Genomic DNA, 15,211 nt, shown 5'->3' with positions numbered 1-15,211 from the left:
GAAATACAGGACTTGCTACTTTACCAGCTTGTGTTACAATATTTTATAATTTGGCTTTGTATAATGTGGTACTTGCCATTAAAGATCTTAAGGGATGAGCATGAATATATTTGTTTATTTATTTGTTTGAATTCCATTTAGTTTCTAGCCTGCAAGTCCCATTAATGCTAGTAACCTTACATGAATAGTTTCATCAACTTTGTGGAAAAATGTTACATGTAAATAAAGGTTAGCAGATTAAACTTCTTAAATTTTATTTAAATTCAAAAACATCCCTATTTAGCATGTTGTATAAAACTTTCCTGGAGTATTAAAATGATTTAATAAGATTGCACTGGTAAAGAAAAGTAGCTTCCAAAACTGACTTAAAAGAATTTTAGTCATATGAAATGCTATACTTTTTTTGCTCTCATAGTTTCATTTGCTAGTCTGTGTATAAAGCCAGTCTGTCATCTTGCTGTGTCACACTATGGTATTTTTTCTTGCAAAGATTTCACGTAAGTGGTGCCTTTTTTCCTTGCAAAATTATGTACCCATTTTCAGACAGACTCTACATTAATCTTTTTTTTTATGAAGCTTGTTTTTCTGTCTGTCCACAGCAGTTACTGGTCCTGTTCTCATTGAATTCATGTTCACTTAATCTATTTAAACTGGAGTGAGATGAGTCCTATAAAATTACTGCTTCAGCACAAAAAGCAGCTGAGTGTGCACATGGCATATTTTTGTACATGGTCTTGAAGCTGACAAAAACTAACATGAAAGTTTTGCACAGAGCGTTTGCAGAGAGCTCTGGTCTGTGTTTTGGATTTTATGTGGTTCAGTGTTTTTCGGAATCAGGAAACTGATTTTCGTCATCATGAAACTGCTACTTCACTGAAATCACTACCATTTTCCTGAAACTTATATTGGCCTTGCATCAAGCTGGTTGGACTTTTGCCTTGCTTAAATATTTCTTCTGTGGACAAAGTGATGTTCAAAATATGAATGTTGTTATTTTCTCAAAAGTCAGATGATTAATATATATACTATTTAATAACCATTCTTTTTAAACAGTAAGAACTTGTACGTGGAATGTAATTCTGTATTCTGTTTCAGTTTGCAGTTTTACAAGTAACGGACTAACATACTGTGTTATTAGTATTCATGATATTTCCTTAATAAAAGTTTTCAATGAATAACCAGAGTCAGGCTGGTAGTTAAACTTCATAAAGTTAAGTGGGTAGGATTCCCCAACAGTAGGTTTCAGGCTGCATTTTAAGAAGCGTCTTGATTGTTCACATTTTTAGGATTATTTTTGTGACATTAATTTAAAGCTAACTGCCTACACCAATTAGTTCTGGTAAGTTATTAAAGCACAGAATTTTGGCACTGCCTCCCCAGTTAAATATACAAGCCTTGCATCAAGTAGTAACATGCTTTCTAAAATTGTATTTATTTTATAATTACTAGAATATAGTTAAAGCTAAACATGCATATATATTTATAATATGAGTACATATATGTATGTATATAGTTTTGCAAGTTGGAAAAACCCTGACAAGTCACTCGGTTACATCACTCAATACTGATTAACAAAATCTCTTAAGAATTTATTTCTCTAAGAATTTTTTCTGTTGATAATTTTACAATTTCAGAAATTTTTGCGTACTAAGAAATGGTAGAATATTCTCATTGAGAGTGTGGGCAGTTTAAGTTTTTTTTTTTTTGGAGAATTTGCTATTATGAGGTGAGGCAGGTTTGAGTGGTTATCATTAAGCAAAATTCGTTTGTAATTTAATATGGTTGAATGTGCTGAGTTTCTTTAAACAATAATTAGATTCTTAAGAAATTAGTTGGAAACTAATACACATTTTATTTTTTTATAAAATTTCACAATCAAATTTAACTTCTTGAGGACTTTGACCAATAGGGTTACATTAGTGCCAGGAACTGCTGCTGAGCCTTAAAATAAGTGTGGTAGATAAAATCATTGTAGCATTGGTGTGAGTGGGGAATGAAATACTCTGTTCCTAATTTCTGTTTGTGTGTCATGTGACATTTTGGTCAAGTACAATAATTATTTTTAAAAAGCTTTGGGAACTCTTCAAGTTGTTGTTATTCAATGAGCTGCGTGACTAGTTGGACGTGTGGGAGGGATTCACATCCATGAGCTTTGCACAGATGTCAAATGTCGCCCACAACACACCAGTTTTGGGTTGATGGTAAAAATGCCATCTGTATCAAAAAGTGCCAGACAGAAAGCACATTAATTTCATCATACAGCTTATATGGAACTTAATATACTTTTCTGTGTTTTCTCGCAGCAAGCACCAGGATTATTTACTGCGAGCAGGATTTTTTGAATGCTCTAAGACTCTCCCTGTATCAGACTGCTGACAGAAATGAGTTGGGAAGCTTGCTAAGCTTTTCTCTTAAGTTTCTGTTGGGTGCAGTGGCCTGTGTTGGTATTTAAGTTTTGCACTAAATCATATTTAAAGCTGAAATGCAGAAAGTTAGAAAGCTTTTTATAGAAAGCAGTGGTTCCAGTGCTGTCGCTGTCCCAAATACTTGGAGAGCACGTCGCTGTCCTAAGCCACCACTGGAGTAACAGCCTCCACAGGATCAGTCACAGGATCCTGGAAACACCTTGTTTCATCTTTATTATATCTCTGTTTTGATGGGGAAAAAAAAGCTTTGTAATTAGTTGAAGGCATGTTTTGATCAGACTTTTAAAGCCATTTCATTAACTTAATTTTTACAGACACCATCCTCCAAACATTTCTTCAGTTTTTTTGCTACTTTGGAATACTTAAGGTAACATATCAACACTTGCAGAAATACTCAGGATTAATCCTGAAGTTTTTTTAACCTCTACCAAGGCTGAATGTACATTGTCCTTTCTTTTTTTTTTTTTTTTTCAGCTAGAAGGTCTTCAAAAATAGGATCATAAAACAATAGTCTTAATCCTCCTGACATTTCATAAATAGCTTCAGAAAATGCTTAGTACCCAGCAAATGATTTATTTAAAGTCTTTATAAAAAGTACAGTAGCAAAAGTATTAAAAAAATGCAGGGATAATAATCATGCCTACTACTAATCAGCCACTGTAAGTTTTGTGGTTGAACTGAAATGCATGAGGTGAAACTTTTTTATTATCTCCATCCATATTTGGGCTTTGTTGTAGTAAGAAAATAAGGAAAGTAAATTGGAAAAATATCTCTCTGACAAAGGTCACGATCAAAACTGCAAAGTGTGGAAAAAAATTTCAATACAATCAAGTTCTCAGATTAATCCTTGCATTTTCATCCTTTTTTCTTCCTTAATCCCATCAGCGTTAGATCCTACAAGTTCAGACACTCAAGTGGAAGGAGATTTACTGAGTTTAGTTCTAAAACTGTACAGACTTCAGAGTCATAGCAAGAATATTCCCTGCCATAAAGTCTAACGAGTGCATTGGTTGAAAGCTCTTGTAAAATGTAGTTTTAACTGTCTGTCAGGGGCAGTTCTGTCCTCTACATTTTATGGGACAATTCCTGGCTGAAACCAAGGCTCACAAGTGTGCCTTCTCTCCTGCAGCTCTTTCTGGGGATTGCCTGGCATACCGTCTCTGAACCCATCATGTTTGTACTCATGTTTGCATGGAGAACATATACTGTGGCTGTTTCATGTATATATGCAAACTCTAAAATTAGAATCAGTGTCTTTTGTTTCTCAGGGCAGCTTTAGGGTCCTATTCTTGATAATGGTGGACAGGTGCATTTATCTAAACTTATGAATTTCATATTTTTTATGTATGGAAATCTCAATTGATTAACTTAGAAGCAAAGGTTCAGTCCTTTGAAATCTCATGTGTTTCCTATTACACAGTCCCATTATGTGAAGAAGAATTGCTGGCAAGAAGGCGTATGTGCAGCAGTGGGGTCATACAGTGACCGGCCTTTGTCCTGGCATGCAGATGGGGGAATAGGAGCAACTGTCATTTTCCTGGTACAGCACTGCTGCACAGGAGCAAAGTTTAAATGGGGCTGTGGTCAGACAAGGTAGTAAAGTCAGTCACAGGTGACATAGGTTGGCTTGGAAACTCTGTCCCTTTGCTTTTGCCTGGTCGGAGTTGATCCCTGAGGAGAGCCAGAATCAGAATACATGCTGCTGCCTTGGGACTATTTGCTGGCTGGGATCCTCCTCCTCACCTTTTCTTGGTACCCTTGAAGAACTGGCCTCTCCCTTAGTCATAGGACTGTAGAATCGTTTAGGTTGGAATAGACCTGTAAGATCATCAAGTCCACATGTTAACCCAGCACTGCTGTGTTCACCACTAAACCACGTCCTAGGTGCCACATCTACACATACATCTGGTTGTCCTTCACCAGGCTGGTAACTCTGAGGATACATTTCCACCTTTCCATTTGTTTGATCATTTCAGCTCTCAGGAGGTGGTAGTCACTGCATTCCTTTGGCATGTCTGGAAACTGGAGGAGGAGGCACAGCTTTGCCTCATCTCCACTTCAATCTCAGTTTGAACAGCCGTGGCCAAGCCCAGTTTCTGCAGTCTGGAAATTACACTGCACAGCACAAAAGAGAGCAGTGATTTATACATCAACAGTCGCTTTTCTTGCCATAACATTTCATTGTTCTAGTTCCCTAAATCTGTAATTACATGTCTTTGTCCTGCTACGTGCTGCTTCATAACAAATATAATTCTTACACTGGCTTTGTGAGTGAAAATAATCCTGCTCAATTAGCACAGATCATAAACTTGAATTGTGTGGGAGCAAGCAGTTGTAAATGATGGATTTGAAATTTGGGACATTGCATCATCCTTTAATTTAGTGGGTTCTCCCCCACCACAACTTAATGCTAGTGGCTCCTTTCGCCAAGCCAGAGGTTGGAGGTCACCGACGCCTACAGCTTTGTTCTGCGTGGGCCTTGATACTCTAATTTAAAGTTTCCAGGAAGGCTGCCTGTGAATAAGCTAGATTTACTACGTGTGCTGTTTAAATACTAGCACTTGGAGAAGGGTGTTCATTAGGCAGCAGTTGTTTCACTTGGTTTTTCAGGCCGATTCTCCATTAAGGAAGATCTTTGGAAAATGCTGGCAGGCAGGAGAAAGAGGAAAGAAAGTCAGTCTTTTTGGTCTGTGCATTCGATTACGTTGTGTTGTTGGCTGTTGTTCTAAAACATGCACTTCTTGGCCTTAATTGAAATAAACATGTCTTAGTGGAGAGAGAAACAAACAAACCTGCTGTGGCTTTTATCCTTGTGAGAACAAGACTCCTCATTTTGTGGATGAACCAATAATATAAGTAATTATTTATATTTTTCTTCCATGAAGAAGCGGTCATGTTTGCCTGTTAATTAATATGAGTAGGAAAGACAAAATACTATGTCAAACTGCAAATATTAAAGCTCACTGTGGGTTTGTGTAAGAACTCTTCCCATACTAAGAAAATAAGCACACCTGTTTTTCACTACTAGCACAAAAAAATCAAGAAAGAGCTAAAATAATGACAGTAATGTAGTGGAGTGTAATGTAATGACAGCATTTTAGTGGAGTGGTCACGCTGTGTTGGATATAGATGTTTTCCCAGAATCTTGTGTGGTCCATGGATCAGGTAGATCTCTGTCCATCCCAGGTCTGTAAGCATGATCCTGGTGAGTGACTGATGTTCCTTTGTGTTACACTAGTAATATCAATCAGCATCTTAATATATTCTTTAAAATCTTTTAAGTTTTTTCCTGTCCCACATGGCTGTTCAAGGGGGTTGAATAATTATTTTTATCATTCTCCCATGTCCAAAATTAGCAAAATATGTGCAAGAATAGCAGAAATATTAGCAAAACAGAAAAACAGGTTCATGGCCCACCAGGTATTGTATTAGCTGCTCTGCATGGCTAAATGCAGTGGAAGAAACAGCATTGCCTGACAGAGAGAGAGATGTAAAATCTGCTAGAATGGGATAAGGACTATAAGACTCAATTGATCTATAATTTCCAAGACCTAAATAAACATCTTGTTGATACTGAATCAAGACCAAACTATTAAGATTTGGTTTGCTCAGTCTGTCATTTTGGTTTTGGAAACTGTGTTTATTCCTGTCTGTTCATGGCAGTTACTACTTTTCTGAATGAGATTTTATCAAGTGTCTCACATTCTACCTCTTCTTCTCTTCCCCCATCCCCCCTTTTTTTTTCCTTCCTTTTAGATTCCTTCCTGGACAAGGATTGGTACTATATCCACAGATAGGAGACAAACTGGATATTATATGCCCAAAGGTGGACTCTAAAACTATTGGCCAATATGAATATTATAAAGTCTACATGGTTGATAAAGACCAAGCAGATAGCTGTGCTATTAAAAAGGACAATACACCTCTACTTAACTGTGCCAAGCCAGATCAAGATGTTAAGTTTACCATCAAGTTTCAAGAATTCAGTCCTAATCTCTGGGGCCTGGAATTTCAGAAGAACAAAGATTATTACGTCATATGTAAGTTCAAAATTTCAGTTGTTCATTCTTTTAAATATAGTTGTTCATTGTTTTGTATGCTGTCTTGTACATTATAAGCAAACTAAGAGGAATACAAATGGATTTGTATTTTTTTATCTGAAAACAATTTCTTGCCAGCATATTTTTAATTTTGTTCCTGATTTCCAAAGGGTCTCTGTCTCTTTTTTCCTTGGTTTGTGTAAACCACATTAGATTGTACCTCTGTGCCTGTGAAAGGCTTCTTTTTCTTGTGCACAGTATTGTGTCCTGTATTTGCATTAGGAGTTGTTTGCAGCTGGACTGTGACACGTTTCCTGCTCACAGCCCTGCTGACGTGCCTTGCTATTGGCCTTGTTCTTGGGTTCTCTTATGCCAGGAGTAGGAGTACGGTGACCCAGCTGTTCTGAGGCATCCTATGTGACATGGCTAGCCATTGCTGCAGGTGGTCCAGGGACTCTCACAGGATGCATCTTTTGGCCACTTTGGTGCCAATTTTGTCAGTGTAGTTTCCTCACAAGGGTTACTGGTAAAGGCCTGTAATTGAACATGCTTTTCCTCAAAACAGACCTACTATGTTCATACAGTAGCTAGGAGAGTTCTTGGGTAAAACCTAGGCTAGCAAGGTCTTGAATTTCATCCTTTTTCATGGTCCTGGCTTGCAAAACAAATGTGCATGGCACAGGCCTCTGTGCAGCAATACAAACTTTGTGTGAGTTTCTGATCAGGGATTTATGGCTGAAAGCAAGTCTGGAGGTAGCCACTGTGTTCAGTGACTCAAATTACTTATGATGTGTAAAGTTAATGATGTGAATCAGGAGTTAGCATAAGCTGAGACCTCAGCAGTACAACAACAATTTACATTAGTTTAGGTTTTGTCATTTTAATACTATGCCCTGTGTATCTCATTTAGCCCCATGGGCACTTTTGAAGTCTTGAGCAAGTATCAACAGTTATTAGGTGATGGAACAAATTCTGCAAAGACTTGGCTTTTCTGCAGTTACAAGGAAGTTAGATATTTGTGTGTTTTATTTCACAGAATCATGGAATAAGTTGGGTTGGAAGGGACCTTTAAAGGTCATCTAGTCCAAGCTCCATTCAATTTGCTGGGACAGCTTCAACTAGATCAGTTTGCTCAGAGGTCTTTTCCCAGGTATGGAGCATCTACCACCCCTCTAGGCAACCTGTTCCAGTGTTTCACAACACTTATTATAAAAATTTTATTCACTATATGTGGTCTAAATCTACCCTCTTTCAGTTTAAGACCATTGACCTGTCAGGTCCTGCTGAAAAATTAGACCCCAAACAGATTTCTGCCACCTTCTTGAAAACTGGAGGATTGATAACTGTTTCATGTAATGTCTGCCAGTGTAATTATTTCTTAACTTCTGATTTAAAAATATTGGCAATTTAAAAAGTGCTCTTATTAAGTACTTTTAAAATGGAAATGAAAATTAATTCAATATAAATTAATGCTCACTTCCCAGTTATATCCATAATGGTACGTGATAATGTATGAAACAGGTTGCATGTCACAGAAACTTAAGTTAGAATTCACTGCATCATTAATACTAATTACTAATTTTAGAAATTACTGAGTAAGAGTTACAGGAGATACAAACCACAATTTTTTGGTTTTAAAGATTGCTTAATATAGGCACTTTCTCTGTTTAGTGAGGGGGTGTGAAAAATGTGATCCCACTTAAACAATAAAAACTTTGACAAACTTCCCACTGAAATCTAGTGAGATATTTACGAGGGTGAAAACGACAAAACTACATGTTGAGAGATAGTTATCTGTAACTCCAGTGAAAAAGTGTAGCATAAAAATAACCATGCTCAAATATTTGGCTTAAATGAGGAAGTATGCTCATTATTAAGTGCTGCTTTTAAAAACATCCACAGAAGACCAACTGTAGTGGAACAAATGGCACTGTTACAATTATTACCTGAAAATTATGGGCACAAATGGAGCTTTCTGATACACTGTCAGTTCTGTCATATCTATGTCATGGATTTACCCAGAGAATTATTAAGTACGTCTCATTTTCATTAGTTTTGTATAATTATTTCATTATAGCAATAAGACATAATAGACATTGCATTTCCTGGAAGCTTAACAGCATAACTTGGTTGAAAGAACTTACTCAGCCTTCAGTCTAATGCCTCAAAAATTACGCTGGCCTAGCAGTAATACTGGAGTGCCCTAGGGTATTACTTTTCCTACTCATTGTGGCATAAACAACTGGCTAATTTATCACTCCATTGCTAGCATAGTGACTGAGCTTCAGCAAGGGTACCCATACATTTTAATAGGCTAGACAAAAAAGCACCCCACCCTTGAAAACCCAGCCATCCTGAAGCTAAAATCCTCACTTTCCTCTTATTCAAGGGGAAAACAATAAACTCAGTGATGCTGGTCTCAGAAGCAGAAAGAAGGGTAGAAAACTAGGCCAGTGCTCAGCTGGGACACCATTTTAGACAGTACTGGAGCTAGATAGGGTTTTAACAGTTTGTATTAAAAAGCTCATGACACAGCCTTGTCAATGCAAGTTCTGGTAGTCAGAACATGTGCTGTCATTTTTATAAGTAATAAAACGCATCTTAGTCATGTACACAAATCAGGCTTTAAATTGTTTGCATATATCCCTGTTCACAGACCTGTAATTCTTTCTTTTCCTTCCTTCCTTCCTTCCTTCCTTGAGTTTTGTTTTGCTTGTTTTGTTGGGTTTTTTGAGGGGGTGGAAAAGCTGTGAAATGAAGGCAATGATGCATTTTATGTGCCAGCTTTTGATTTTTAAGTATTTTAGGATCTTGCATTCCCTCAACTAAGTGGCATCAAACAAACCTAACACAAGAGCTTACTGAGCTCAGCATCTTTGCAGTGCTTGCTGTGGCTGCACCTACAGCCTAATCTCACGCTGTTTATGCTGGCAGGCTGTTGTCAGCCCTTTAAATGTTTTGTGCATCGTCATGTACCTTTATCATCTTGCCATTATTTGAAAACAGAGTTTGTTTTTCTCATGTAATAGTATGTGGTTTGTGGAGCTGTATTAAACAGTAAAATGTCTATTCGTATTAGGGGGTTAGTCATTTTGGGATGAGGAATTGCAACACAGGATGAAGCAGCTTCCTGAGCCCCTTAGAGACATGTGATTGCACAGGAATTTTTTAAGCCATCATTTTTATATCATCCGGATGTATTCATGATAGGTATAGCAGAAGGACATCTTTTCTATTCAGTGCTTCCCTAAGTCTAAGCACATAAAATCTTCTCATTCCACCATTCCCTATTTTTAAAAAGTAAAAGTGCGGGTAAGTTTCTCATATCTGTTTTCGCATTTAGTGGTACTTTAATAAATTAAAAAAAAAGGAACCCATTTCTTGGCAAGATATTCCTCAATATGAGTATCAGTATCCAAAGAGTTAATTCTGTGAACAGCAATAATTGGAAAGACGATACTGAATGGTATTGTGAAAGTGAATAAATGATGTAACAGAGTGTCCTTGCTTTTCTCTTCTTTGCTATCATCAATTTTTCGTTCCTCGGAAATGAATAGATTCATTTTCCTACAGTTACCTGATTTCTTTTCAGCAGAACTGGAGAAGGTCAAGTGTACTTGAGATCTCAGAAGTATTAATGTTTGATTATCCTAAAATATGCGACCATTTAGCTAACATATCATAAGTCTCTAAGGAAATCCTTAATCAGATGCATGAAGGAAGATACATCACGCCCAAAACCATAAATATCTATATGAAGGGCAAACTTGGGCAGAAGGATGTGAAGATTTGCAACTCAGATGTTTGCATTAAAAAGTCTTTTTATGTCTTTGTACGGTTAGAGAATAAAGTATAATTTTCTGCTGTTGTGAGTTGCTCAGAACAAGCAATGAGTATCTTCTCAATACTGAGGAGATACTCAGTACTTGATCTGCAAGTACTTGGGTCATGGTGTTGCTGCTTCAGTACCTGTCAGATGCAGATTCTTGTTTGTGAGAGAGACATGTTAGCATAGTTCAAGTGCATATAATATACCAAAGATGTTTACTTTTGGTGAACAGGAATCGTCCTGAACCCTTCCTCATGAAACTTGGCCTTTAGTCAGAGGGCACAGAGAGCCCGGTGATACACTGGGTTTGTGCTGAGGGAGCACCAGGGGAAGCCTGTGAGAAGCTATGCCAGAGGGAAGGGAGCAGTGCCAGAGGGAAGGGAGTAGTGCTGCCTGCCTCCAAGCCACCATCAAGCTCCTTAGGTAGTTTGGCCAAGCAAGCACATATTTCACACCATCTCTTCTTTTGTGTAAGTAAAGTGAATTTTATGGGTTGACATCATCAACATTAAAAAATAAGTCACCTGCAATGAAATCTTCACCTGTTCCGAATTTGTAACAGAGTGACTTGAGACTTGGGAAGGGGCTACAGAACAGTTCTCTGAAAGATTCCTCTATAAGGCTTGCTCTGCCTGGACCTCATTAGCTGAGCTTGCTGAGCTAATGATGCTCATTGGCTTTGACGTTGGCAAAATTGAATATGCAGCTTTCCTTAAATGTTTTTTTGTCAACTTTTTTTCAAGCGATCCACTTACATAATTGGCTTCTGGCTTAAATTAAAAAACATATATGTATATATATTTGATCCCTGACTGATTTAAAGGTTTATACTGGCTAGTAGCACTATATTTTGGATAACTGCTTTAATAGTACTGTGGCTTTTAAAATCAAAACAGTCATTCTGAAACTTTAGCATTAGCTGTGTTTGAAAAAAATCGCAAGGCTTTTTATGTTTTCACTTTGTCATTCTGTTACAATTAAAGGGCAATAACTGTCTGAGGAAGAACATATTAAAGGACAATATAGATTGTGCCCTGAAATATGGCCCAGCTGGGAAGAATAAATCTCTTTGCGTGGCCAAATAGATTTACATTAAAATGTTATTTTAGTATTCTGGCCAGTTTAAGTGCTGGCTAATCTGTCTGGCTGAGCATTCTGAAAACGTTCTGAGGCAGATTTCAGCCTGCAGCCCCCTGCAACCACCAAATCACCTAGTGAAAGCTGCCCAAAAGGAAACAGTAAACAGGTTTTTCTTTGTTAATGCCAAACTAGCCAAAATGGGAACAAATACTGTATCAGAAATTCAGTTCCTTTACCTTTGCAACAAAGATGTTTTTCCTGTTTTTTGTTAGAGGCTCTGTGATCCAGAAATCTACTGTTACTTTTTTTTTGTTGTTGTTTTTTTTTTTTTGTTTTGTGGTGGTGGTGGTGATGGTGTTAATGAAAGCCAGTGCGATAATAGTCACTCTGATTCCATTTGTACAAAGATCAGGTTTTTTTCTTTCCTTTCTCTTCCTCTTTCCTAGAAAATGAGATAAATAATTTCTCCTCAGTGTAAAATGATATCCAGAGGTCAGTCTTTGACTTTGCTGAAGAGTCTTTTAAGGGATGTGTCAGCAATACCACTTAGCTCTTGTTGAATGAAATATAAATACAGCTTATACAAATAATATTATTAGAGGGAAAATTCACTGTCTGTGCAGCTTCAGATTTCTAACAGAGTCTAAGACCTGCAGGATTAATGGAGTCATGGTCCTTTGGGGTTTTGTCCCAGACCACACAGGTCTTGTAAGAGAATAAGGCTATTTTATATTGATGGACTGTGTTCATATTCGGTGCCATTACCTAGGCAATACCAATCGTTTATCTCCTTTAAAGTAGACAGAGATAGTTCAGCAGGAAATCTGTTATTATGTTGCTATTCCTAAGGGAGGGAAATGAAAGATAGGAATGCTCAGTTTGTTAATTGATGGCATGTTGTGAAAAAAATACAGTTATCTTCCCCCGCACCCCTGCAAGTATTCCAAATAGATATGGAATCAGATGAAAATGAAGAATAATTTTTCAGACAGGAAGAAAAAATTATTCAGGAAATACCCATGAATTGAATAGATTTTAAAATTTCACAGGAAGCTCTTTAATAGTTTTAGTCACTATTTTTATAGCTCGCTTTTATAGTTCCTCAGAAACAGTTTATAAATACAGGAAATATAGTACATTCACAAAGAAAGATACAATATTCTCCTTTAGAAGTCTTTATATATGTAGTATTTGTAGTGCTTTGCAAAAAAAGCTTAAACCCTGATCTTCTCCAAAATGTGTATGTTCTTAGATTTGCATAAACATCCTTAACAGGACTAAATGCGGAAGAAGATTGTGTTGCGTATGTATTTTATCCTTTCTATTTGGGATATGAGTAACTGTTTAAATCGAGGGGGTGTGTATTGAAAAGACATGCCATGCTATGATGAAAGCATGAAGAAAGTATCTGTCTAAACTGAAGATTGAGAGTGCACTACCACACTGAAACACATTTAACTTTTATTTTGTACGTAGGTTCAGTGATGATCATTTAGCTCATCAAGTGGGATAATTAGTCTTTATAGAATTGCTTGTATCATATGTGTTACATATTGCAGTATTTTAAGTCCTAAAATAAAAGATGAGGAGCTACATAAGGATTTATGAGGGCTTTAATGAAACTCTTTTTAAAGACTTGAAATTGTTTGCCTCATTAAAGTCTTTACATAGCTGGGATGGGGGAAATGTACTTTTGTCTGAGAACTGCATTAGCTAAAACAAAAGGTTGGAATGGCTGAAAACCAGGGTTAAATGTCAGTTTGGATTTTCTTTCCTGACTTCAGTCAATCCTGGAAACCTTGGACAAAGAATATTTCAGGATTTATTTCTGATAAATCAGACTATAAAACTAAGCCCTAATGGGCAGTCTTCCAGTTTCTTTTTTTCGGTCCCAAGGAAATCATGCAAATATTTCTGGGAGTAGATGCAGGATTAGGCTTAAGGTAGTCTTAGCTGTTCTTGGAGAAGAGTCCGTATTAAGCTGATAATGTTGGTTTTTAAAAGCATGTTCAGATCTTTGTTAGCATGATTTATCTGTTTTGTGTTCAGTAAATGAAGACACCAAAAATCACTAAACCGCAGCAGCAGAGCAGTCCTTATGTGCTTACTGGGCTGCTGTGAGAGAAACAGAATTCTGAATCCAAATCCTGCTAGGAAAAGTTAAAATGATTTGTTTTTCAAGTATTTTATGTTAGCACATAAATGCGTCAGACCACAACAGCACAGCCAATTGCAGAATCCCAGAATGGTTTGGTTTGGATGGCAGCTCTGGAACTCATTGAGTCCCCTGCTCAGACCTTTGCTCAAGCAAGCCCACCTGCAGCCAGTTGCCCAGAACCGTGTCCAGCTGAGTTTTGAGTATCCCCAGGGGTAAAGCCCCTTCTTTTGTACAGCTGCTGCAGTTCCTTCATCATCTTCATGAGCATTTACTGGACTTGCTCCTGTAAGTCCATGTCTGTCTTGTACTGGGGAGCCTGTGACTGCACCCAGCACTGCAGGTGTGGCCTCACCAGTGAAGAGTGTGGTGTGGTAGTATCACCTCCCCAAACCAGCTGCCGCTGCTCTGACAGATTGAGCCCAAGAGCTGGTTGCCCCCTTTGCCGTGAGGGCATGTTGCTGCCTCATGGTCAACTTGGTGTCCACCAGGACCCTTAGAGCCTTTTTGCAAAGCTGCTTTCCATGTGTTTGGCCCCAGCCTGTGCTGAAGCTTGATTCCACATGCCGTCCAGAGGCTGCCACAGCAGATTTGGTGGCACAATCAAGACATTAGCAAAATAATTCACATTGCAAAAGGGAAAAAAACCCAACTAAATAATGTTACACTGTTAAAACACCAGTGAACTTTTAAAATCTCTATGAATATAAGTATTAAAAGTATCAGTTCACTTGTCTAGTTGTGACTTTTCAAAATTCTAAACATTGGCAGATTAACATATCCCACTGGAGTTTCATAAAATGAACCAAGATGTGCCTACGTGATAATTTCCTAAAGCAGCTAAACCTCTTAATTTCTTAATGGAAAGTATTTGAACAGGAGGTCCTGTAGAACCGTGGAAATTCAGATTGCTTCATTTCTGCAATGTTTCCTCATTAAGCTTTACTCTGTGGGTATTTTACAGCTCTAAACACAAACATAAGCATACTGCAGTCAAAACAGTGCTTAACTTCTGATCATCTTTGCCAAGTGTACAGTCATCCAATAGTATCATAATTGATCTCAGTACTAAGGTGCCAAACTCTGTGTTGCTGAAGGATAGTTAGATGATGTAAATAGCTTTTTGTGTTTTGCAATAAAGCACACTTTTGTTGTGCTACATGTAAAAGCAGGAGATGAAGGTATTCTTTTATTGAAGCAAACATGTGGAAAATTGCTCTAGATTGTTATAGTACAGAGCATCTCCCCTGAAAGGAATGAGGTTCATCCACAGGGCAAAGTCTGACTGTGGCACTTTATTGGGGTTACTCCTAGACTCTGTGTGGTCAAAGCAAATAACATCATGTCCATCTAAACTGTTATAACCATGAGACTGGCACATTTTCTCCTCTATAGTGTTATATTCTAAACTGTCACTAGGCATTAACTCAGTCACTGGTGAAGTCCTACCACCTAGAGATGAACTCTGCCTCAGAATGATGTTTTCCACTTCAGTGCTACTCGTATAGCAATTACTGGGTCATTAATATCATTGCATGCAATTAGTGACAGTGGAATGAGCAAGAGGTTTGTTATTTATTTAATATGAACTTTCACTATAACCCTTTCTTATCCAAGTGTCCACAGACAAAAAACCAGAGAGACTTTTAAGGCAGGTGAACATCCTTGTAAAGTTGAATTT

At 37.6% G+C, this 15,211-nt stretch overlaps 1 protein-coding gene across 1 annotated transcript in view; it reads left to right on the top strand.

Annotated features, from left to right (window-relative positions):
* The window catches only part of EFNB2 (ephrin B2), a 45,696-nt gene that overhangs the window by 16,448 nt on the left and 14,037 nt on the right, over window positions 1-15,211 (top strand). Inside the window, exon 2 of the mRNA XM_032100146.1 lies at window positions 6,183-6,466. Coding sequence (XP_031956037.1) covers window positions 6,183-6,466 — 284 coding nt within the window. The remainder of the gene's footprint in view (window positions 1-6,182; window positions 6,467-15,211) is intronic.

The sequence above is a fragment of the Corvus moneduloides genome, chromosome 2 (assembly GCF_009650955.1).
Source record: "Corvus moneduloides isolate bCorMon1 chromosome 2, bCorMon1.pri, whole genome shotgun sequence".
Lineage (NCBI taxonomy): Eukaryota > Metazoa > Chordata > Aves > Passeriformes > Corvidae > Corvus > Corvus moneduloides.
The sequence above is the reverse complement of the archived record's forward strand: the minus strand, read 5'-3'. Positions and strand labels throughout refer to the sequence as shown.